This window comes from Aulonocara stuartgranti (assembly GCF_965226115.1).
Source record: "Aulonocara stuartgranti genome assembly, chromosome: 11".
Taxonomy (NCBI): domain Eukaryota; kingdom Metazoa; phylum Chordata; class Actinopteri; order Cichliformes; family Cichlidae; genus Aulonocara; species Aulonocara stuartgranti.
In genome coordinates, this window is record NC_138947.1 from 3,859,442 (window position 1) to 3,883,851 (window position 24,410).

Consider the following 24,410-nt stretch of genomic DNA (forward strand, 5'->3'; position numbering starts at 1 on the left):
ATTCTCCTCGGAGATTTTCGAGTAGCTTCCTTTGTTCTTGAAAGTTCTTTTCCATTTGTCTCATCGCTTCCCGTCCATTCCACATCTTTTTGGTAAGGTCACTAACCGTATTTTCTAAGGCCTTATTTTGTTGTTTGAGTATGTCAACTTGGACATCGTAGTTGTTTATCAGATTGTTATGTTCTTCCTGTAAATCATACTGATTTTTCTTGACCTCTTCAAGCTCTCTTTTCATTTCCTCAAATTCATGGCACAACAACTCCTTTTCTCTGTTGGTCACTTCAAAATCATGTTCGGAGTCTTTCTCAGTGGCTTTGAAGATCCGTGATTCTCCTTTCACACCCTCATCGTGTGGTTTCAGTTCTTTTTGAGAATCACCACTCCTTTTGGAAAGCTCCTGGAGGTCCTGTTCAAGAAGTTCGTTATGCCGCCTCAATATGTCAATTTCATGTGCAAAGCATTGGCGTTCCAGGGTCTGTCTGAGCTGTTCACTGTCCGTTGTTTTGTTTTCCTCATTCATGATCCTTTTTCTTTCTTCACTCTCTTGTAACTCTTTAAAGGCTGTGTTTGCCTGATGGAGCTCAGTTTTAACAGCCTGTATTTCCTGTTGCATGTCATCTTTTTCCTTTTCAAAGTCCCTTTTCAGCTCACACATGCGTTTTACCGTCACATCATTTTCCTCTCTTAAAGACTGGTTGTCCTTTTCCATGTCTCCCACTTTTATAACCAAGCCTGTCTTGCTGCTTTGCAACTCTCTGATTTCTGCCTCCATTTCCTGCATCACCTCTTTCTGTTGCTGGATCTCTTTGGTTTTGGAGCTGTTTAAATCCTTTAGAATTTGGTTCCAATATTCCAGCTCTTGAATTTTGAAGTGAATTGTTTCATTCTCTAGTTGCAGGTCTCTTTTCCTCTTGTTTTTAGAGAACCCACTTCGTTTGAAGAGAACTTCAATGTTTTTTTGGAGAATCTTGTTCTCATTTATGAGCTCTCTTTTTTGCTCCTTAAGGTCGGCGTTCTCGACTTTAAGGTCACGTATGGTAGAGTTTTGTTGTTTGAGAGTTTTATTCTCATTTTTCAGCTCTTTGATTTGCTGTTTAAGTTTTTCGTTCTCGGCTCTCATGTTGCATACAACAGGATTTGACAGACTCATATTTCAAATTGAAGTTGATGCTAAATCTCTGTACCAACTAAAAGATTTTTTAAAAATACCGTCGACTGTGTCAGAAACGCAAGTTTCCAGTAGTTTCCTGCCTAGTGAATTCTTCCACTCTCTTTGAAAGACTGACAAGAGTGAGAACCTCTCCCCTATTTATAGGTTTTCGTGTGCTGATGTCATAAAGAAGACCAGAGATCAAAGGGATTCTGGTGAAACGTCACTGTGTCTGGTCTGGGCAGTTCTGAATTGAATAATAACAAAATGACGGGGGGCGTGTCTGGTAGCCATGTGAAGACGTGTTGTACAGGGCTCCTCAATGGACTAACTTGTTTCATAATTCCATTGCTCCAAAACTAACGAACTTTTAACAACAGTATGATAACACGCCCGTGTGCTGCTCTGAGGCACTTTTTACATCTTCAAGGCTACGGTGTACGAAATATGAGCAAAACTAGATCGGGGAAAGAGCAGGCCGCAAAAGCCTCGGACCTGTCACGGTTGTTAAAGAGTGGACTCAGGCGCAGAGCTCAGAAATAATGACAGTGCATTTATTTACAGTGCAGCAATGTGACAACAGCTCAAATGTGCAACAATGGTGATAGTGCGTCCCTCCTTCCGTGTAAGCCCGTGCGTGGTAGTGAGTAGGGGTGGGTTTTTATAATCGATTCATTGATTAAGATCGATTATGGCTTGGATAACGTAAAATCGATTAATTAAAATCCTGAATCGATTTTTTTAATATAAATTTATTTTGCCCGAAATGCCAGAATCTCTGGTGACATCTTACAAAATTTCAAGAACCACCAAACAGCTAAGACAGTAAATGAGAGCAGGAACACGGATTCTGCACAAAGACTTAAACACACAGCACGACCCGCGGATCAGAATCATTTAGATGTCGCCTTTCTCACCCGACGGCACGGACACGGTCGGGGCTGAAAGCCGACAGCTCACTGATTCTGATCTGTCGGCGGGTCCGCGCTTTGTGTTCACGCCCTTTATGCGCTGATTCTAAAGCTGTTAGTTTGATCTCTTTCCAAACAATATTGACCGAACCAGCAGCAAAAGAAGATTCACATAAACATCGTCATGAATTCACTCTGACTTTTACTGTTTTGCTTCCACCGCGATGCACAGCTCTCTCTCTCTCTCTCTCTGTCTCTCTGTCTCTGTCTCTCTGTCTCTCTCTCGCCCTCTCTCTCTCTCTCTGTGTACTTCAAGAACAGTTTCCCTTTCTTCATTATTCGCTTGCTTGTTATGCACAAGTCTACCGTTGTTTACAGCGCTGTCGGCCGCTGTTTTTTTCCCTTTTACATTCTTCCGAAAAGAAAACCTCATTTCTGCTGTTCAATACTGAACAAATTTAAACTTTTTAAAATTATTCAAAATGCAAAACGCTTAACCGTGTCTCTAATAAAACCTCTGTAACTTCAGAGGTAATGTTCATATGTTGATTAATGGTTTTCTTTCGTTTTTGATGTACTGCAGAATATTTTTATAAAATCCCAGGCCAGGAAAACCACCTTCATGTTTTTCTGTGTTTTATCTTCAGCTACTTTGACACAAAGGCATCTGCTGTGATGCTTACACCTTTGATAAAGTCTTGCGTGTGTCAGCTTCCTTTTTATTGATACAAAAATATGTAAATGTACTGATCTGAATTATAATATTTCTGACTGTCAAAATTTCCCAGATTTAAATCGAATCGAATCGAATTAAATCGAATCGTGGATCGAATCGATTCGGGACCTTGTGAATCGGAATTGAATCGATTCTAGAAATCTGTGACGATACCCAGCCCTAGTAGTGAGTGCCCTTCTCTCCTCCAAGTGCTTCCTTAGTGTCCGTAAATCCTCCGTCAATCCCTGGGTGAACACACACACACACACACACACACACAAACACACACACACACACGCACACACACACACACACACACACACTGGCAGGTCGACCGGTCAGGGCGCCGTCAGATCCTGACAGGACCATGCTGAGGACAGACCGGAGGCACCACCCCATGACATGAGTGAGATTATGAGAGCTATTGCTAGCTCTGAAAAGAGGATATTGGACCGTATCGATTCAAGCACGAAAGATTTATTATTCCAGAGGTTGGGACATATTTTTTCTGCACCTGCATTTTGGTACCTGAATGGCAAGCTCGCAAAGTCATCTGCTCTTCGTTTTATAAGCTGGAATGTTAAAGGTATAAATAATCCGGTTAAACGCACAAGGGCTTTTACTCATTTAAAATCATTGAGATCCGATGTTGTATATCTGCAGGAAACACACCTCCGATCAAGTGAACAAATTCAACTAATTAAACTGTTTCTCTGCTTGTCTGCATTGCCACAAATTGTTCTATTTGGTGATGTATCATAGAACTGTACTATATAGTGTATGTAAGTTTCTGTGTTTGCTAGTAACTACCATCAACCTAAGGTCTCAGCTAATTTATCTTTGCAGAGATGTTCATTTGATTGTAACAGCAGTAGGAAAGAGCAGTAACAAGAGTAGGACAGCTAAGCTAATTATGGCTAAACATTTGGAATTTAGTGAAAGCAAAAATTGACCTTGCAAAGATGGATAGGTTTATTTAGAAAGTCAGCTATTTACATTTAGTGTTCGTCCCAAGTAGGAGATTTTGAATTGAGTCTAAATTGACCGCAAATTTATTTACATCAAAACTTACAAATTTACATCAAAACTTCTGAAGATGCAGGTCTCTGTGCAGCAGCTGAAGTCTGTGGTGTAGAGGGTGAAGAGGAAGGGGGAGAGGATGGTCCCTTATGGTGCTCCTGTGTTGCTGATTACCTTGTCAGACACACAATGTGGAAGACGCACATATTGTGGTCTTCCTGTCAGGTAATCAACAATCCAGGACACTAGAGAAGCATCCCCCTGCATCGCTGTTAGCTTATCACCAAGCACTGGAAAAGTAAAAAAAAAAAAAACATGAACCTCACAGTGCTCGCCAGCTGGTCCGGGTGGATGTAGACACGATTGAGCAGATAGATGATGGCGTCCTGTGAGACGGGGCTGGTAAGCAAATTGAATGGGATCCTGATGTGGTCTGACAATGGGTGAGATCTGGTCCAGGATGAGCCTTTCCAGGGTCTTCATGATGTGGGAGGTCAGTGTCACAGGCCTGTAATCCTGGGGGCCACTGGGACGTGGCGTCTTTGGTACAGGGACGAGGCTTGATGTCTTCCACAGCACTGGGACCCTCTTCAGACTCAGCATGAACAGTTTATGGAAGACTCCACAACGCTGGGGGGCACAGGCCTTGAGGGGACTCACTCCATCTGGTCCAGCAGACTTGCCTGAGTGGAGTTTCTTCATTTTCATCTGAACCTGGTAAGCATTTAACACTACTACACTGACATACATAATTTTCAATTTAATGAAGTTAAAAATTTGTTGTCTTATTGTCAGTTGTTATTGACAGCAAGATTATTAGAAATATATGAAAAAATGTACATTAAATGGGAAGTTCAGGAGCTGAATCAATGACAGTTTTTTTTTTTTTCAAATGAAAGTGACAAAGGTGCAGATTCATACATAGATGCTGTCATATTAACAGATGTTAATGTGTGAAAAGGGCTTTAACCCTCCCATTATGATGTGGGTCGAGTTGACCTGATTTAAAAATGTAAAAGGAAAAATTGTTAAAAGTACTTTTTAATACAAAATTGCTGTTTGGCTTAAAAAATGTAACCAGCTTGTAAAATGAAACTGGTTTACCTGGCAGCCAGAGTGGAGGCTAAAGGCGACTGAAACTACTTCTTTCTTTGCAACTGTGAGACATATTATACACACACACACACACACACGACAGTAATGCTTGGCCCAGTGAAATTGAATGCTGATTGAAAGTACACCTTAATTATCAACTAAAAGCAAAAGAGAAAAAAAACATAAGTAATATTTTTTAAAGACATTACTGAGAAACTTTCCAGGATTCGCCAACTGATGCATCAGTGGGTCTGAATTTCCAGTGCAGTCTCTCATCAAGTATGTTAAAATTGATGATAAAATTCAACAAAACTACAGGGAAACACTCTGGAAGATTCTGCTGCTGCTCATTTTTCTCCAATTCCAACCAGAAGTGCCACCAAAAAGCAAAGGTTTCCCAGAAGGTACACAGCGATCAGGCAACTGTCACCTTTGACCTGACAAAAAAAGTAAAATTATATTAGAAATACTCCATCTTGTGGCAATCAGTGATTGCTTGCTTTTATATTTCTTTCAGCTTACCAATGCTGATTCCATTTGATCAGCAGTATCATCTGAAACCCAGAGCAAAGAACAGTGAAATATTGCAGGGCACATTAACTGAAGTGAACTAAAGCAGTCAGCTATGTTTTTAATCATTTTATTTATACAGGTTGAGTTATGATATTCGTTTTAAGCTTTAACAGAAGAAGAACAATTTGAAATCAATTTAAATAAAATTGAGTCGAGTTGAGTAGTTGTGGTGATTGAAAAAAAACAAAAAAACAACAACTTTCAGAACGATAACAATGTGCTGGAAGCTCTATGTAAACATTTAGCATGTCAAGTTGCCATTGGTCATGGAAAGTGTGTGCGGCACGGGGGGGTAAAACATTTTTTAAAAATCACCAAACATTAACCAGTTTTTGTAGACACAAAGAGGTTGTGATCATATTTTTTTTTAATAATTTGTGTGACTGAGCCACACATTGAGCCACAGCATTGTCAAACTACACGTGTCCAAAATTGGATAGTCTCAGTTGAGACATTTCAATGCAAGTTCTCTCTGATAACATTAGGTTGGTGGTGCATGAGCTGAGCCTTCGTGTATAGTATTCCCAGAGTATTTTCATGCATTTAATAAATCGAAAGATAAAGATTCCTTTGTCGCTGTACTTCAGCACAGTTAAAGTGTAACAGCTTTTGTTCCAGCAGACTACCATTGAGACATTCTTACGCGTTTTCACTCATCAATTCATAAATACCAATATTTGATGCTGCTGTGTTATACACAGAAAATCTTGTGATACAGTGCTGTTTATTTTACCCATCCAACCACATTCTGAGGTGTACAGGGGTTATACTCTTCGCTCAGTCAGCTAAATGCTGCTGAACTGATCAGGTGGCTCTTCACCGTGCAAATGGACTGTTGGGTCTAGATTGGTTTTTGTCATTAAAGTGTATATGGGTAGTGATGATTTTTTCCTTCATCACTGAAATGCAAAAAAAAAGGCTTACCTCTGTGTTTAACTACCCAATCATGGACCTCCAAAATGATGATGAAGAGAACTTCCCAGGCAAAGAAGCCACCCATCACTTTCAATAGCCACCCATCATCACTGTCAATCCTGTCCAGGCCTGTAAATATGGCTGCCACTGTGTGACACAAAGAAGCAGGCATTTTAAGACGAGCAGCATGGGTGACAGTGTGTCTGCTATTGAAAATGTTAGCATATCCTGTACATAGCTTGTACTCACTACAGCCTGTACATACTTGTAGTTATAGAATATTCACAACATACTTCATACCGTGTACATTATAACATAATAGACCCATTTCTGTAATATACTTACATATCTATATTATTGCTAATATATATTGTAATATATCTATATCACTAAGCACTTCTGGATGGATGCAAACTGCATTTCGTTGCCCTGTACCTGTGCATGTGCAATGACAATAAAGTTGAATTCTATTCTATTCTATTCATATATGCAAGATGGTAGAATGAAGTAAAACACAAGCTTACCAGCTATAGATTTTATTACCACCGCATTTAAAAAATGTGTCCAGTTGAACAGATACCTCCTATCAAAGAAAAGAGAAGAACTATAAAATCATCAGCTTCTGAAGTTCTTGTCTAAGATTTCTCCTGCATCCAATTTATGAAAACAAGTATCATTACTGAACATACAATTTTACTAAATCTATATTTCACTTAAAAAATATTTCATTTACTGAGTCTGGCCTCCAAAGCTACAACCAGGCTATATTTATTAAAAGTACCATTATTACTAAGAGGAAGGAATAACTTTCACGAGTCATGTGCAAATTAGTTTCCTACTTGGTGTTTCAGTGTGAAAGTGTGCTCTGATAAAGCACATGCAGGCTACACTTTGCAAAAGTTTGAAATTTTAAAAACTTTTATGGCTGAAGTATGAATACAACTCTTAGGGTTATCAAATAACTTTATAACCTCACTTTGCCGAGTGAGCAGTGCATTTAGTCATTAAGCATGTACTGCCCCATTCCTTTGGTTTATCGTGTTTTCAAAATTTGTTAAATAATTGTAGAGAAAAAAAAAGTGAGGCCATTTTTAATTTTTTTTTAAATAATATTTGAACAGAGTATTCTTAAATGTGTATAGGCATGATATAGTATATTAATTAAACACACACAGATGGATACATACAGGTGATGTTGTGGTCCGCAGCGCAGCAAGGCCCCGATAGGCTGGATGAGTGAGAGGATCATAACCAGGCACCCCAACACTGGATGTGCTCCCTGGATACCAAACACATTAACAGTGCTAATCATGGGGCATAAATATCAGTCTGAGAGCTGAAACACACAACTAAAGAGTGCTTAATGAATATCAAGAGAAAAGAAAAAAAAACACTTTGAAGGGGTATATTAATCTTGCCTGTGGATGCAACTTGCAGACTGGAGGAGCTGAGGATTGATCTATGGACCTTCTGTTTGATAGATGACTTGCTCTACTACCCAAGTGAAGGTAAAGCCTCCACAAATAACCCCAGAGTGAAAAGTACGAGTACCTTTGAGAGTACCATGAGAACTTAATCATTTCTAGATGTACCTCCCATGAGGGGCACTTCTGCTCCACTTGCCTTTTGTCTTAATGACTTGCAATATTGGCTTATAAATATGCACCAACTTTTTGTCATCTCCATAGTTTGCATTTTGTCCTTTAGGTTTTACATGGTGTCGCTATTCTCTTCTACAATCACATCACAACCAAAAGCTGGAGATGATCGTCCTCCTTCAGTCTGGTTTTGCCAGAGGGTCCTACTGTTACACGGGAGTTGTTTCTGCACACCAAAGCCAAGGGTTGGAGGGGTCCATACCTGGTTGGTATGGTTATCGCATTCATATTAAGTTGAATTATATTAAACTCCCTTGGCTCATCCTTCTAATGTAAAGCACCATGAGATGACTGTTTTATAAAAAACTAAAGTGAAACTAACTGGATGCAGCCCACAGATTCCATTTAGCCCTCAAATTATTTCTTGAACCTGTTCATATGTGGATTGGTTGTCAAAAGGCATAATGTTTCTGCATCACTACTACAACTGGTGGAAGCAAGCTTTTGGTGATAGTGGGAAGGAAATATTCCCTTCTTTTCTGTTAGAAACCTCCAGCAGAACCAGGCTCAGGTGATGCAGCCATCTGCTGCAACTGGTTGGAGGTGATGGGGAGACACGACAGGCAAAATGTTATGGACGAGAGCCAGAGAGTAACTAAGGATTAAATGCAAAGTGGTGTATAAACACACTCTTTGCACTTTCTAAGCAACAGGTCTTGCATAGGTGTTTGGACTATTTAAAAAAATGAATGGCTGATCATTTTCTTCAAACAGAAAACAAAGTCCTTGTTTGTGCCTAATGTAATTAAAACTCTTGATGTCCACGCAATATCAACTAAATCTTCAATGAGGAACGTTTGGAGTTCTTTTTAACTTAACTATTTTGATTGTGAAGCACTTTGCAGAAATGATCTTGAAAAGTGCTATATAAATACATTTGTACTTAAATATAGGGTTTAAAAACTGGGATTAAATGAAATCTAAATGTTGCAACATAATTTGGAGGGTATTTGCATTCATATAATCAACAATTTGTATTCAACAATTACCCCCAATTCTGTGTGAACAACACATAAAATTTAGTTGGAATAAATAAGAAAATAAATATTATTACAGAGAAACACGGTTTTATCATTTGATTGTCGCTGTAATGAATAGTACAAAACCATAACTTAACTAAGATTCTTAGAATCTAGCAGAGTCAGTGTACTAACCCCAGACCAGTCCTGAGAATGAACGAACACAAGGATGAAAGCAATGATTGTGGCTGCTACCGTCAGACACATTGCTCCAACATGGACCTGGAGGAACACAAAGAATACAGCATGATACTGTGGCAGCTAAACCAATACATTTGTCCAGATAACATTAGGCTTGGACCAAGCTGTCTTACAAGTCTATTATATCTTGGATTGGATTGGATATCTGAAATTACTTATGAAGTTAATATTTTTAGTCATGAAATTTATTCTGGAAACACACCAAGTTTAAGTTATTTTCAAGCCTAGTTTAGTTTACAAAAACTTTGGTTCCACATTGAAAAGATAATACATGGTTTTGTCTATGATGTCTCACCATAAACCAGAGATCTTTGTCGCACATTTTTTTTCCCTTGGCCATTTTTTTTAGATATCGGGCAACCATCATGCCGAGTGATCCTGTGGTCATCCAGGCAATCAGCATGAGTGATCCTGAAACACAGTTAAATATTGAAATTCTCTCCACTTCTCTTTGTTTTAGGAGTTAAGATGAATTTCTTCCCCTGGAGTAAACATGTGGTCTGTCAACTGACTAAAAATTTAGAGCAGAAACATTTGACAGTAGTCGTCAAATTCTGGATTTAAACTAATGAGTCAACAGAGCAAAGGTAATATAGACAGTGAGCAGCCAAACAGCAACCTTGGGCCAAGAAACTGAGTCCATTGCCATAATTACAGGTATACCATTAGCAGAAAAGCGGCACAGAAATGTTTTTCACGTCTTCAAAATTCTATTAGTTTTCAAACATCTGAAGATTGTTATAAATTATTGTTTTGCATATCCTTGTCTCATGAAAAAGGACAGTTATTGTTAAGAGACCACCCATCTAATGTGTCCAACCTCATCCACTGTTTTGGTTCCTTGTTTGTGTAACTTGTGTCTGTGAAACATGTGCAGTTCAATTTAAAGGACTGCAAGTCTACTCAGTATTATAGATTAAACACTTTAATCGTGCTAAAAGTACAAATGAAATGACGTTCCTGGTAGCATTTATCTTCCAAGGACTTTCAAATCATTTAGCTGTGAACAGCTTAGCAAAAAATGACAAAGGACTTTGCTGAGATTATTTTGGACTAAAAAACATTTTTATTTTACACGTATCACTTTGTGCAAGGTCTTACCATGAGCTTTGATGATATCAGGAACATCATCTTTGCCAACAACAAGGGGATTATTAATATTGATCCTTTTATTGCTGGTGAAGGTACCCATATGGATTCTTATTGATCCTGTAGGAAAGATATATCAAAGTTTACAGACACTTGTATATGTGTATGCATGTGTGAGTGTCACACAGGATAACATTTAACCATACCAACATTTAAATTTCACAGAATAAGCTATGAATACGTTTCCACATACCACAACCAATCTCTCTCTTGTGGTGGCATAAATTGAAAGTGGGATTCATGAGTGAATAATACATAAAAGGAAATAGTGTGACATTGAACTTGATGTGAAAAAGAAAAAGTGTAACATGCCTAGAAAAAAAAAAAAACCCCATTGGTTGGAATAATGAAAAAAAAAAAAAAAAAAGGTGAGAGTGAATATGGCCAAAAGGCATCGGCTTTATGTGCATATAATACATTCAGCTAATAGCTAATGCATGAGTAGGTGCAAGTTTGTAATCTACTATTTAGATACAAGCTGGGTTAGGATTCCTTTTAAGGAAAAAGACTAAGCTTTGCATGCCTATGAAACAAGTTTCATAAACTGGTAGAGACAGAGGTATTAAAAGTGAACTCATTTGACACTTTTTACATTATTGGAAAAGGAACCACAGTCAAAGGCCCTGCATAACCGTTCCAAGTAAAAGTATTTACTGGAGTACAATTGTAAACAATAAAAAACACGTGCTTATTAGATCACCTGCAAAGTATCATTTGAAAGAGACCTTTCCAAACAGTTTAAAAGACTGACTTGTTTGGTGTAACAAACCATCTGACACATCAAATTATGTTACCATTGTTGCTGGGTCCATAGGAAAACAAGAGGTAGTAGGACTGGTTGAAACCAGAAGTCCCCTCAATAGAAATTGTGTTTGTGGTAGTAAAGACACAACTGATGACACTGTTCTGCAATGACGTTGTTATATTATAAACATTCCCCTGTTGGAAACAAACACACATAAATCTCAGATGTAATTTATGGAGTAAGATGGAATTCACAAAAAATACACATGCAGTTCACTTTTTCCACAGAACTGAATGGAAACATTCTAGCCTTGTATAAATCGCTGCTATCACAAAAAAATGTAGTACCAGAGGAAGAACTTGTGGCTTTGATCGTCCTGTTGAATACATATGTTCCACCTCAACTTGTCCATTGCTTTTCATAACACAAACGTAAATGTCATCATTTCCCTGGGGAAAGACAAATTTGGAATGAATTAGCCTGTTTTACAAGTTGTGAATGATTTAGCGTTGCTCACAAAATTGGTGGGAATCATCAGAATATTTTATTAGTCCTATAGGAAATATGCAAATTGGAGGTAAGTGAACAATGACTGTGATACAGCAGCTTTTCACCAACAGGTGCTCTTAAATACAAATACACCAAGAGGCTTATTGCTGTTATTGCTTAAAAAACAAACAAATAAACAAAAACCTAACTTTAATTTCAAGGGACTGATAATTTTGTCTTTACATTACCATTCTTTGATCATCAGAGAATCCAAAAGCAATATATCCTTCATAAGGACCAGTCATCTCAAAGTGGACAGCTTCACCACCGGCTAACATCTTGGCTGACATGAAATAACAGCTAGCACTGACTGCTGGGTCACAGTTTGAAGGCTGACTGAAGCACACCTTGGTGACCCCACAGTCAGCACTAGAGATGGGTCCAGCTGATTTCTGCACACACAGGAAGAGAAAACTTTGGCATCATCATTTTGAATATACTGTGTAATCTTATTTTTTTTATTTATACGGCACCAAATCACCAAATCTGGCGTGTGGCCAGAAAGAGAGTACCAATTTGTTTATTTGGTAGTTCAATGAAAGGCTTCAGTTTGGTAAAAGTGAGAAAAAAATGCATTCACATTTGCAGTTTTGTCTTGTTATACAATATTGGAAATTTTAAAAACAAAATGCTACATTTTCGGAAATATTTGTGGGCATTTTCTTGTTTGTTTTTGTGCTACTTGAACACTAAATTGGCCCTCACATGAGATGACAGTGTCAGCAGTGGCCCACAGCTCATTTAAGTTTGAGACCACTGTAGTAAATAAACTGGTCCTTATAACCATTCACACACATGCACTGTGACGTACAGACTCGAGAAACTGGTGAGTGAACCACCAAAACCTAAGCAGACAACCTGCTCTATTTTCTGAGCTGCTCAGTCCCAGAGGAGTTGCAGAATACAGAAGATGGTAGACTTCCATCAGCCTCTAAGCCAACAGATAATAAATCAGTCCATTTGTAGGATGAAACTGCCAACCAAACTATGTTCAAAACAGACATTGTTACTTACAACAAGTGATCCAGGTTGTAAACTGCCATTGTCAGTGGATGTAGTGAGGGCACCTGCAGATCTAGCAGCTCTGCCGTTAGTGAAGGTCAGGACAGGGCTCGTCACATTGATCCAAAATGTTGTAGAATTCTGCACAAAGGATGCACTGCAGCGACACCAAAACCAGTGTGAACTGGGGTATAAACACCTGAGCTTTATGAAAGTGCTTTGCTAATTTGAGCAAGGCAGACAATGAAATTATTCTTGTTAAAATGGAGTTTTTCCTTTCCACTGTTGCCAAAGATCTTGCTAATAGTAGTGATGATTGTTGGGGTTTTCTCTGTATGATTGTAGGGTCTTTACCTTACAATATAAAGCACCTGAGGCAACTGTTGTTATGATTTGGTAAATAAAATGTAATTAATAGACCATTTACCAGAAATGAACAGCTTTGATGTCTCTTGATGGTTCTGATCTCCATGTCACCTGAACGTAGCTGCTATTAAAGCCTGATGTGTGGGACACAGCCGAGTTCTGGACACACATTTGCATAAAGGGAGAGAGAGTGCAAGTGACATGCCAAACACAATATACCTTGCTGCATAGTTTTAATTAACTTGTCACAAAAACTAATGACACTGTATATAGGACACGTAAGTCATATGTTCTCTCCTGCACAATGCTGCACATTTTCTATACTCAGCCACATTTGTTAGGTGTTTTGTTGTATGTTGTTATACATTGCTGCTCTGAGCAGAAAAGGGAAGAGTACCAGAGATTTTGTGGTTGTAATACAGTCAGATGTCTAGTAGGCCTATAATTTTTGTCTCTTTGAATATAAATGGCATAATTAATCCAATTAAAACAGCAAACATGCTATTGCAATTGACAAAGACTAAGGTTCAGATAGCATATATACAGGAATCTCATCTCACTGATAGTGAACATACAAAATTAAACAGAATGGGACACTCCAAGGTATATTTTTCCTCGCGTAGAGGGGTAGCAATTTTGCTTTCCAATAAAGTTAATTTTGATTTCATTTCCGACCACAAAGATAAGGAGGGAAGATACACTATGGTTAAGGGTAAAATAGATGGAGTCTTAGTTAGTCTGCTAAATGTTTATATGCCTCCAGGTAGCAACTGGGGATTTTACTAACAGATACTTGAGCTATTCACAACCCAAAGCCCAATATGTGGGGGTGATTTTAACATAAGACTGGATCCTAAAATGGATAGTTCTAATGGGAGGACAAATACTAAAAGCATTAGTAAAAAGGTTAAGAATTACATGAAAGAGCTTGGAATAGTGGATATATGGAGATTCAAGATGTTATTGTCATGTGTCACACAAGAAAAGGCATTTCTCCGTGCAATGAAATTCTTTTTTTGTTGTCCACCCATAGATGCCGACTAATATATACAATAGAAATAGAACATATAAATACAAATAGCACAAAAAAATAAATGAAGACAGAAACAAAGACAGAAGAAGGAAACAAAATATGGAGATTTGAAACGGAGATATGTGCAGGGAACATAACCTTACTGTACGGGATTATACCCACTATTCCTCAGCACACAATGTTTACTCCCGAATTGATTTTTTCCTGATGTTTAAAAGCAACAGGTACAGATTATTTTTTTAATGTGTCATTGATACCTGTACCATTTCAGCTCATGAGCCTGTGTATTTGACACTTAATATAAACAATGAAACAAAATCTACCATCTGGAGGATAAATACAAACATTCTGAATACAACTGAAGTTAAAGACATTTTGAAATTAGAAATTCAATCTTATTTAGAATATAATGATAATGGTGAGGTTTCAAAAGTAACACTATGGGATGCTTTAAAAGCATGATCTGATATCTTTGTGTTGGTGTTGTTCCCACATCATCATGACCAATCACATTGTTGTGACGCCATACTTTTGCAACTTTGGAAAAAAACGCCGTAAAAAAAAAAAAGTACTTAACTTGCGAGAAACCGCCTCTGTCTGCCGATCCAGCAAAATTCTGAATTCTTTGCATTTCAGGATACTGTTCTTTAATAAACGGTAAGTATTATACATATTGTCCTTGCAACATTGGAATTTCATAAATGAATGACTCACTTGGCTTGCAAAAGTATTACGTCACAACAAGGTGATCGATCACTTGCAATGTTGAACCTTGAACAACATTTATTATGATGATGTGGGAACAACACCAACACGAAGATATCAGATCATCCGCTTTAAAAGCAGTAGTTCGTGGTAAGATCATAGCCATCTCCTCTGTGCTAAAGAAGTGCAGAAAGCAAAAACTACAAGAGCTAGAAAGTACATTTATAAAACTAGTGAAAGAACACTCAGTTTCACTATGTAACTCAGTCAGGACAAAAATAAAGGAAGTACGGAGGGAGACAGATGCGATAAATATAGAAGAGGTTCAAAAGAACCTTCTGCTTACAAAACAACGGTACTATGATACAGGAGGAAAAGCATTAAAACTTCTGTCATAAGGTTAAGAAAACAACAGGCAGAAAGAACAGTCTAGAACAGTCTAGAAAGAGGAACCCATCGAGGATGTGGAGCTTCCGCACTTCTGTTTTCTCTATTTGTCAATATATAAGACAAAGCGTAGAAATAACAGGGGTCCCCCATGGGTTGCCCTATTTGCTGATGATATATTGATTTTCTTGACTAATCCAACTGAATCACTTTAAAATGTGATGAGATTGTTAGACGACTATGGTTTTCTTTCAGGATATAAAATTAACATGAATAAAACTCAAGTATTAAAGCTTAACTACCATCCAACAACTAAAATTAAAAACGCATAACGGTAAATGGAACTGGGACTCAGACCACATCAAATATTTGGGGGTTGTGCTGACTGAAGATCCAACTAAACTGTTTGAAGCCAATTATGACCCTTTGCTCTCAATGATTAAGAAAGACTTGCAAAGATGGAAAACTGTTCCCTTCTTGACGCTGCAGTCTCGGGTGGAATCAATTAGGATGAATGTCCTCCCTCGCTTACTGTATCTATTTCAAAGCTTACCGATTTGGATACCACAGAAACATTTTGAGGTATGACAGAATATTGGCCAAGTATATCTGGCAAAATAAAAGAGCAAGAATTAAATATAAAACAATGCAACTATTGGAAGAAAAATGGGGCATCAGTTTACAATGCCTTTGTGACTATTATTATGCAGCCCAATTAAGACCCCTGATATGTTTATGTTCACCAACCTATTCCTCAGGCTGGAAAGATGTTGAAGGGACGGTTATAAATGGGGTGCCAATTATGGCACTTTTGGCAGATAAGAACATTGTTATTGAAAACTTAAAAATAAATATATTAAAAAAAAAAGAATGACAGCAAAAACTTTGGCATCAAACTGATAGCAGACTTAAGTTCCAGTACATAAACATGCTGCTCAAATTAACTTCCAGAATACTCACAGCTCTCTGGCTGCAGGTGAGGAGTTGAGCAGCCCCTTCTGGTATGGCAAAGGAACCCACAGGACTCTTGCTTCCCAGTTCTCTAGCCTCCAATAGGAAACCAGTAAATGGTGTAGAGGCTGGACCCTGCAGCTCAACTTGGAATCAGAAAAACAAAAATGAAGAAGAATGAAACTGGTGTTATTCTTTGACAATAAGATTTTTGAAAAATAACCTTAGTCACTTTTAGGGCTGCAACGATCAACTTACTCAAATACCTTTATTATTTCAAAAAAAGAGAAAGAAAAAAGAATTATCAAAGATTTTAGGAGGAGTTGATGCTTCATTTAATGCATGACTGGAGAGCTCAGTTGTCAACATGTAAATGCAAGCGTGTCGCCCACATCTGCGGCTAAAACATATTTACAATAGAAATGTTTCTAGGAGCACGGCTGTGCATAACAGTCATGACAGCCTTAAGCCCAAGCAGCCTCTGTTTACACAAAAAAACTGATAACACAACAGCCGCAGTGACAATGATGTTATCACAGTTTAACATGGAGCCCGAGTCAGTCTACACACAACACAAAGAGCAAAGAGGTTCATGTGGAGTGAAAGAAAACATTTTTCTAGCGCCCAAAACAGCAGCACTTCGAAATGTAACCACCATTAAAACCTTTACTCGAGTCCTTCAGTCTCCCTGTTTAACAAGCACCAACGTGGGGAAAAAGGTGAACTTTGTAGCTGCTTTATCCACTGCCATTTGTTTTACACAGAAAAACATCTACCGTAAGTTACGAAAGTTTCATTAAAATATACTGATGAACTGTTAACTTAGACTGGTACAATGCCTAAATCAGGCAGCTTGCTTGGGGCTAAATGGCAGCCATTTCGCTTTCTATCACACTTACACCTCCAGAAAGCTGGCGCGACTAAGACTGTGAAAGGACCCGACATGACTCAGCACATGTTGTCTATGCTTTGGTCCACCAGCACCTGGCGTGTACACCCTTGGTACCTTACCAGAACCCAGTATGTCTCTCTTATACCAGGGGAAGGGTGGCGCCGATGTCACCACAATATTGAGGCTCGCCGGCCAGTTACAGAAGAGCCACGGCTGCAACCACCTGACTGCGGCATCATGAAGTCACTTTGCCAGTTGCTTCTCCACATGCCAGAAGCAGTGCCAATGATCTTTGGGAGGCCAAGCCATCACATCATTTGTCATCGCTGTGGCGGGAAGGCTCACAGCAACAGCTTGGGCCTTCCCTGAGAGCAGCGGCAACAAGCGGAGGGTTCGCTCTTTACCCAGCCACCGGCACGCCTCCTCTGTAGCCACAAAGACCCCTAGAAACACCCTAGGGGTGTTCCTTCTCCACCATCCAGTAAGCGTCATGGGGGAAATGGCGGGGGAGTTTTCCAACACCTCTGTCTGATGTTCGACTTGGGGCTGCAGCATCACCAGTCATTTGCGATGCACTGCTGCCTGCTCCTGTTGCGTCGCCACCAGCTGCATCACAATCTGACCAAGCGCCTCAGTTGGTTGCACAGGTTAGGGCTCCAACATGATCCAAAATGTCATGTGTGGCTGTGTGGCAGGCAGGATGAAGGACCCAAATGCAGGACTCGTACACGGAAAAGGAAACTTAAAGCAGCAGCTTTATATGCTGGGAAAAATACTCCATAAAATAAACTCATCATAAACAAGCCAAAACCCTGAACATGGAAACTAAGAACTAAACACTGGATAACTAGAAACAGAAAGACTATAGGAACAATGGAAACCAGAAACACTGGGACAACATGACAAGAGGCAGAGGAAAACACAGGGCTTACATACACAAGGGAGAAACAAGGGAATGACACACAGAAGGAGAGCACAGCTGGGAGTAATCAAACATAATAAAAATAATATCAATAATCAAAATGATAAATGGCCTGTATTTGTATAGTGCTTTACTTAGTCCCTAGGGACCCCAAAGCGCTTTACACTACATTCAGTCATCCGACCATTCACACACTGGTGATGGCAAGCTACATTGTAGCCACAGCTGCCCTGGGGCGCACTGACAGAGGCGAGCACAAAACACAAAAACTGGGTCACCACACTCAGGACCATGACACGAAAGGACCCAACACAACTCGGGTATATGTTGTTTATGCTTGTGCTTCATTTCCCACTTCAGCAGCATGATGTCGGTACAAGCGGTTACTAAAATAGAGAAAGCATATTGTTTTGCCAACCTCCCCCTGTCAAGATGCCCTGAACCTGCTGTTCCAGCCCTCCTCTGCAGCCAAGCCACAAACCATACTTATCACAATGCTTTCATAAAATTTCTGATTTAAAGACAAATAATACATTTTTAAATTAGATTAATACTTTAAATATATAATTTAAAATTTATTTAAGTGTAAAACTCATTCACTAGCCAACCTAGTCAACGGAAACACGCACGCACACCCACCCACCCACCCACCCTCATCCAGGAGATACAATACTGTCAACTCTTTTTGGTTAAGAGGTGGAATCTGACCAAAGAAAGGGTCCACTGAGTTTTTATTCTCACCAGCTAAAAAACAATTCTGTTTTACACTGCTGAAGAAATACCTTAAAGTACAAGTCATCTTTATTGTATTATTACTATAAACTAGAACAAACTCCCAATTAACAGTTTGCATTTTATTCAGAGTCAGACAGTTTTCAGTCATGTGATGATCACAAAACAAAGTTGTACTATATTACAAGCTAATTTCCAAAAAACATCCCAAATTGTAACTTGTATTTTTATTCCTATTTATTCTATTTATCCCCTTCGTATATTTTATTTATATATGTCTCTGTGTGTGTGTATATATATATAATATATATATAATATATATATAATATATATATATATATATATACACATATATATATATATATATATATATATATATATATATATATATATATATATATATATATATGTGTGTGTGTATAATATTCTGTAACTTCTGTCGGTGCTGTGCTTTTGGAAACCGAATTTCCCAGAGGAACCCACCCGAGGGATTAATAAAGTTTTATCTTATCTTATCTTATCTTATCTTATCTTATCTTATCTTATCTTATCTTATCATAGTTCACACGCTGGTTTGCCATCTCCCACAAAATCACCTCCAAAACACACTACAAATTTCACCAATAATTCATTTCCTTATAAACCACTGAATCGAGTGACATACCAACGGCCGTCAAGCTTTCTCTCACTCATGTTTACTTACCTATGACATCCTCTCCGAGTCCGTAGCGCCTTTGCTCTGTAGTGACAGTGAAGGGTGACGGTGCAGTCTGTGGGCTCAGCCCAGAGTGGTGGAGTTCCATGTCTTCACAGCTGTCTATAACCACACCTGAGCCGTGGCCCCGGACCAGCGGAGCAGTGCACAGCAGCAGCAACACAGGAAGAGCCATTACAACAAAAGTATTTTCCAGTCGACTCCTCTCTGTAGTCAAGAAAAACTGCAAAACAGAGTATCACAGTACTACCGACGAGCGGGGTGGAGCACTGCAGGTGAATCTGGGTGCGACGCTCGATACTTCTGTTTCGACAGCATGTCGAGTTTAGAAACGGTAGATGTTTTGAAATTCCGTGATTAAATACACCCACGTCACGTGACCATGGAGTTTCCAAAGGTGACTTACTGTGTTCAGGCGGAGGAGGAGACGGGATTCCTATTTTTACAAACCAGAGCACACGCGTGTGTAAAGGAAAATGGAATTGTTTTTTTGGGGTGTGAATTGGGAAGACCAGTATATGTTCATAAGATTGTTGGGTTTTCCTCTGTATCTATTATTGTACGATCTACAATATAAAGCACCTGGAGGCGACTGCTGTTGTGATTTGGCGCTATATAACTAAAATTAAATTGAATTGAATAGAAAAACCCACTTAAACGCCGAGATCCAAATAGCAGATAAATAATAAATAGTCTATCGTCCTCTTCTTTCTCCTCAATATGATTGATGTCACAAAGATTAGAAAGAAAGACTGCTAGGTGAGCTTCATTAACTCAGCAAAGAAAGAGCGAGAGCGGGGGATAAATGCCAATGTCACAGTATATGACATGCATAATAGTTTCTAATAAACTTCAGTAGAGATTCTTTTCTTTGCTAAGCAAACCATCAAAATGTTTTTTTCCGATTTAAAAGGCATTAATCAACGGGAAATGGACTTGCGAATAGTCATAATCACCCTATGGCAACTTGATAAACGTTATTTTTTCTAAATAAGGAAAAAAAAAACCTTGTACTGACTTAAATATTCATTTTTGAATGAACTGTTTGGCAGTGTGCAGAACAAACCAAACAAACAAAAGTTTGCTGGGGATAGGCTGGAAAAATCGAAAAAGATTCAGCCCCAAAACAGCTGAGAACCTGTTTATGTGGTAAACATATCAGTTTTTCCCTGTAGAGACAAGGGCTCAGCCCAGGGTGGTGAGTTGCATGTCTTTGAGCAGTAGCTCCAGCAGACCAGTACACACCAGAAGTTCCATTGCAATTAAATTATTATGTTATAGGTAATCCATTACTGCAGTGAGTGGAAAAACACAGACCGTAAATGACACAGTTATTGGATAGGTTTCACCGGAGATGAAAGGGCCAACAATGCTGCTGACTTCACCGTGACTCAGCAGAACTTCTAAACCTGATTTTCAGGAAAGATCCACAATAAAATTTACTCAGCAGTAACAACAAGTGTCTGTTTTTTGGTTACAACTGTATTTTCATATTCCTTTTCCCTCATCTTTCACACTTTGTTGTCATGTAATCCTGATGGCAGACCTGGTTTAGGGTGTATATTTTTCAGTAAACTTTTAACAGCATATGACTTGATGCACGCTGAGTCGCACAGGAAAGGAAATCCCAAAAGGTTGATTCTGTTCATATGGACATATGGATGTAGAGCAAAAAGGATTTTTTCTAGTGAAGATAAGAACAAATTTAATTTAAAAATGTATTTTTATACCTTCAGTTTTATTGTTGTAAGTTTTTTATTTCCTACAAGGAATCACGAGGAATAGGTTTGAATATGTTAGTCTAAAACCAGAGTTGATAGCTGATATATTTCTCACCTCCTCACTCTCTACATGGGAATACCGAGCTAAGGAGAGGTGATGCCAGTGGAGTTAAAAGGGTCAAAAGGTTTTGACTGAACATGCTTGAACAATGTTTTCACTTTGCTTGTGTTCTTACAGTTGTTTTCTTAACTGTCACTGTGTGTGCAATGGCCTACAGGAGAAACTTGCCTTTTCATGTTTCATGAATTAGCAGATGTCAGTTACACAGTTCTGCAACCAAAACACTGCATAGGATCTTTCGACTGTTTTTCTTTTATAGATTTTTACTCACTGAAACCGGAAAAAATACTTTTTAAATTCCATCTTGTCAGGTTTTCTTGCAGAACTCATGTTTTTAGTTTAATTAAGTGTACAATTTCCCTTTTTAAATCTAGTATCCATATACTCGAGTCACAAATCCATATCCAATAATGATATCGTACATTCATTTAATATTTCTAAGAGCAAGACTCGAGAGAAATAAAAATAGAAAATGTGAGGAATTGAAGGGGGGGCAGTAGGTGGGGAGGGGACGGTGGGTTTGGTGGTGTGAGGAGCTCAGATGATCATGTCCCAACAGAAATCTCGGAAAAATTATGCATAGTTATAGTAGTATATAGTAGTATATATAATAGTATATTTCTTGATTATTCACAGAATGAATGTTTGGGCTAGAAAAAAACCCCTTAAAAAACATGTTTCTTTCAATTATAGATTTTATTTAGTTATTTAATCAATTTTTTACCCCCAAAGTCTTGAAAGTAAAAGAAATTCCACAGGTCACTGCTGGTATCACAGACAGCATTTTGAGGTCCTCAGTCCTCCCCATCAGGTTCATGGGAGACTGTGACAGCTTATATTTTGCTTTAATGCAGAGATTGCCATATCACAGTGATATCCCATACCTTATGATGCTCTCCAGTACATCCTGATAGAACAGAAACAGAATTTGCTGGCTGTGGTTGTAACATGCTCTGATATTATGTTACCAGCACAACACATGCACACATAGGGGTTTAAGGTGCAACACTCTCTACTTCCAATTTCAGCCTTTCCAGGCTGTAATCACCGACTGTCTCTCACTGCAGGTTACTGCTCACGCAGAACCATGTGGTCTCAGCTCCCTTCCTATTCTAGGTCTAGCTGCGACCATCTGCACCACGTTGCACTTAAAAGGCTGGAGAGCCAGACACCAGTGGGTGTTCTGGGTCTTGGCATCTTTCAGCCGTGCATGAGCTGAACAGAGGGTGAACGGATGCCCCAGGAGATAATCACAAAGGGAGTCAACTACCCACTGGATGGCCAGGCTTTCTTTTTCTACCTGGTGCTGTACCTGGTTTCTCCGTCTGACAATTTCTAGCTGAGGTAGACAACAGGACAGTCAACCCCTGTTTTGTCTGTTTGGGGGCGTACCTGCCTACCTCCTGCGTGGTACCCCAGCTGCTATACCTCCCTCCATCCAAACCTAGTTCATGAGATGCTAGAAAATGGCAGGGGCTCCAAACATGCCTAACAGAAGTGTGACAAATTGGTACAGAGTGTACATAGGGGAGAAGGCTGTTACTTGGACTCTGACTAACCAATGTGTCTTTTATGCTCAGGTAATCTATAGGGGTGTGAACACTCCGGAATGGGTATCAAAATGGTGCTCTATGAGTGTGGTGCAACCAGGTGGAGGGGAAAAATGATCTGTGGCTCTAGCCCTGTCTGACCGCACCACTTCATAGTCAACATCCCCTATGTGAGTAGAATAAAACAACGATTAGAATAGAATGTGTTTAGGTTTGCTTAGATAAAAGGGTGTGGCTGGAGATCAGAAGAACAAGAAATGATTCGTAAGTGTGTGTTTTGTTGGGATGACGTTGTCACCCCTGTTTAAAGGACAATTGTGGACATTTATTCTCAAAGCATTTCATGTGACCTTAAAGCTAAGCGGAGTAAAAGCTACCTCAGCTAGGTAAACATTAAGCCACAACAGTTACCTATAGTATCACTATAGTAACATAGGTGTGTGTATGAGGACGGGTCCTCAGATCCACTTGATGCTTGCTGTGACTGCATGTAGAGAGGTCTCCCAGTGCGCATTGGTAATAAAGCTGTGATGAAAAAAACTCCAGCCTCATCTGACCCTTCTTCTCCAGCTGGGATATCAAATGGATTGGTGAGGTCAAGAAGAATAAACTGCAACACCTACTCACTGTGACCACAAAGGGGCCCCTAGCCCCTGGGTTGTTACAGTTGCTGCTGATGGTCCTGGGCCTGGAGCAAATTCTCCTGTGACAACCTCCCGAATGTGTGTAGCTTTGTTCTCAGGTCTAGAACATGTTGACAGCTATCAGCCACAGTATTTTTGATAATATCAGGGCTAGTAAAGGAATTAAAACTCTCAGCAAGGGAATGCCTTGAGTGATTTATATAAGCTTTCCCTGTTTTCAATGTTTGTAGAGTCATGCAGATGTTTATCATGTGTAAAAATGACCAGACAAATCACAGATAACTGAAAAACATAATCAATTTCTCAAGCCTCACTAGACTAGTTGTTTAAACAGCTGCTGTCAGGGTTCCATTGTTGATGCCTTCTGGGTAACACAGTAGCTGTGTCCCAAAATGTAGGCCGCACCCTTCAGAGGACCCGGCCTTCGCGGTCTACGTGAGCCGGGTCCTTCGAAGACCGAGAAGGCGAGGCTGTGAAATGGGACAGTCTAGCCTTCAGATTTGGATATGCGTCACCGCTGTCTCGGTAGAGTTTAATAAACTCAGCCGTCTGCTCCTTGATATCTATAATACAACTGGACAGTGGCGTGAATTCTCGACCGTCTCACACTTCTGTTTAATCAATTTTCTGTTTGACGTTTATTCAGCTGTGTGAAAAATCCCGGAGGAACCCACCTGATGGATTAATAAAGTTTTATTTTATCTCATCTAATCACTTTGATCTCTGCTAAACTAATTTACTCCAGAACAAATAAAAAACCAAAAAAAGCCAAACAATTACATTTTCAAGTTATCCAAGTGACTTATATATCATGTTTAACCTGAGTAGTGAAAGACAGTGGGGGTCTGAAAACGATGAAGCCGGGGGTCCGCTGCTCTCGCTGGCTCGAGTGACCATTGAAACCCCCGGTTAGCTATCGAGCTAGTGGGTAACAGATGTCTCTGAAAACGTCAGAGCACTTTTGAAAAA

The 24,410-nt window shown here is 39.2% G+C and overlaps 1 protein-coding gene and 1 long non-coding RNA gene across 2 annotated transcripts in view; one reads left to right on the top strand and one right to left on the bottom strand.

Annotated features, from left to right (window-relative positions):
- Positions 1-8,856, top strand: part of LOC309717380 — a 23,669-nt gene extending 14,813 nt beyond the window's left edge. The window contains exons 2-3 of the long non-coding RNA XR_014279678.1: positions 7,817-7,887; positions 8,087-8,856. This is a non-coding gene — a long non-coding RNA (uncharacterized lncRNA). The remainder of the gene's footprint in view (positions 1-7,816; positions 7,888-8,086) is intronic.
- Positions 3,085-19,769, bottom strand: LOC309717376 (putative ferric-chelate reductase 1). The gene is made up of 15 exons (XM_082551899.1): positions 19,394-19,769; positions 16,154-16,290; positions 13,130-13,227; positions 12,715-12,859; positions 11,889-12,092; positions 11,499-11,600; positions 11,201-11,345; positions 10,359-10,466; positions 9,553-9,668; positions 9,192-9,278; positions 7,567-7,658; positions 6,904-6,962; positions 6,389-6,526; positions 5,414-5,445; positions 3,085-5,328 (listed from the first exon to the last, which is right to left on the bottom strand). The coding sequence occupies exons 1-15, from the start codon at positions 19,578-19,580 to the stop codon at positions 5,239-5,241; spliced, it is 1,740 nt and encodes a 579-aa protein (XP_082408025.1). The 5' UTR covers positions 19,581-19,769; the 3' UTR covers positions 3,085-5,238.
- Positions 19,770-24,410: the final 4,641 nt, after the last annotated feature.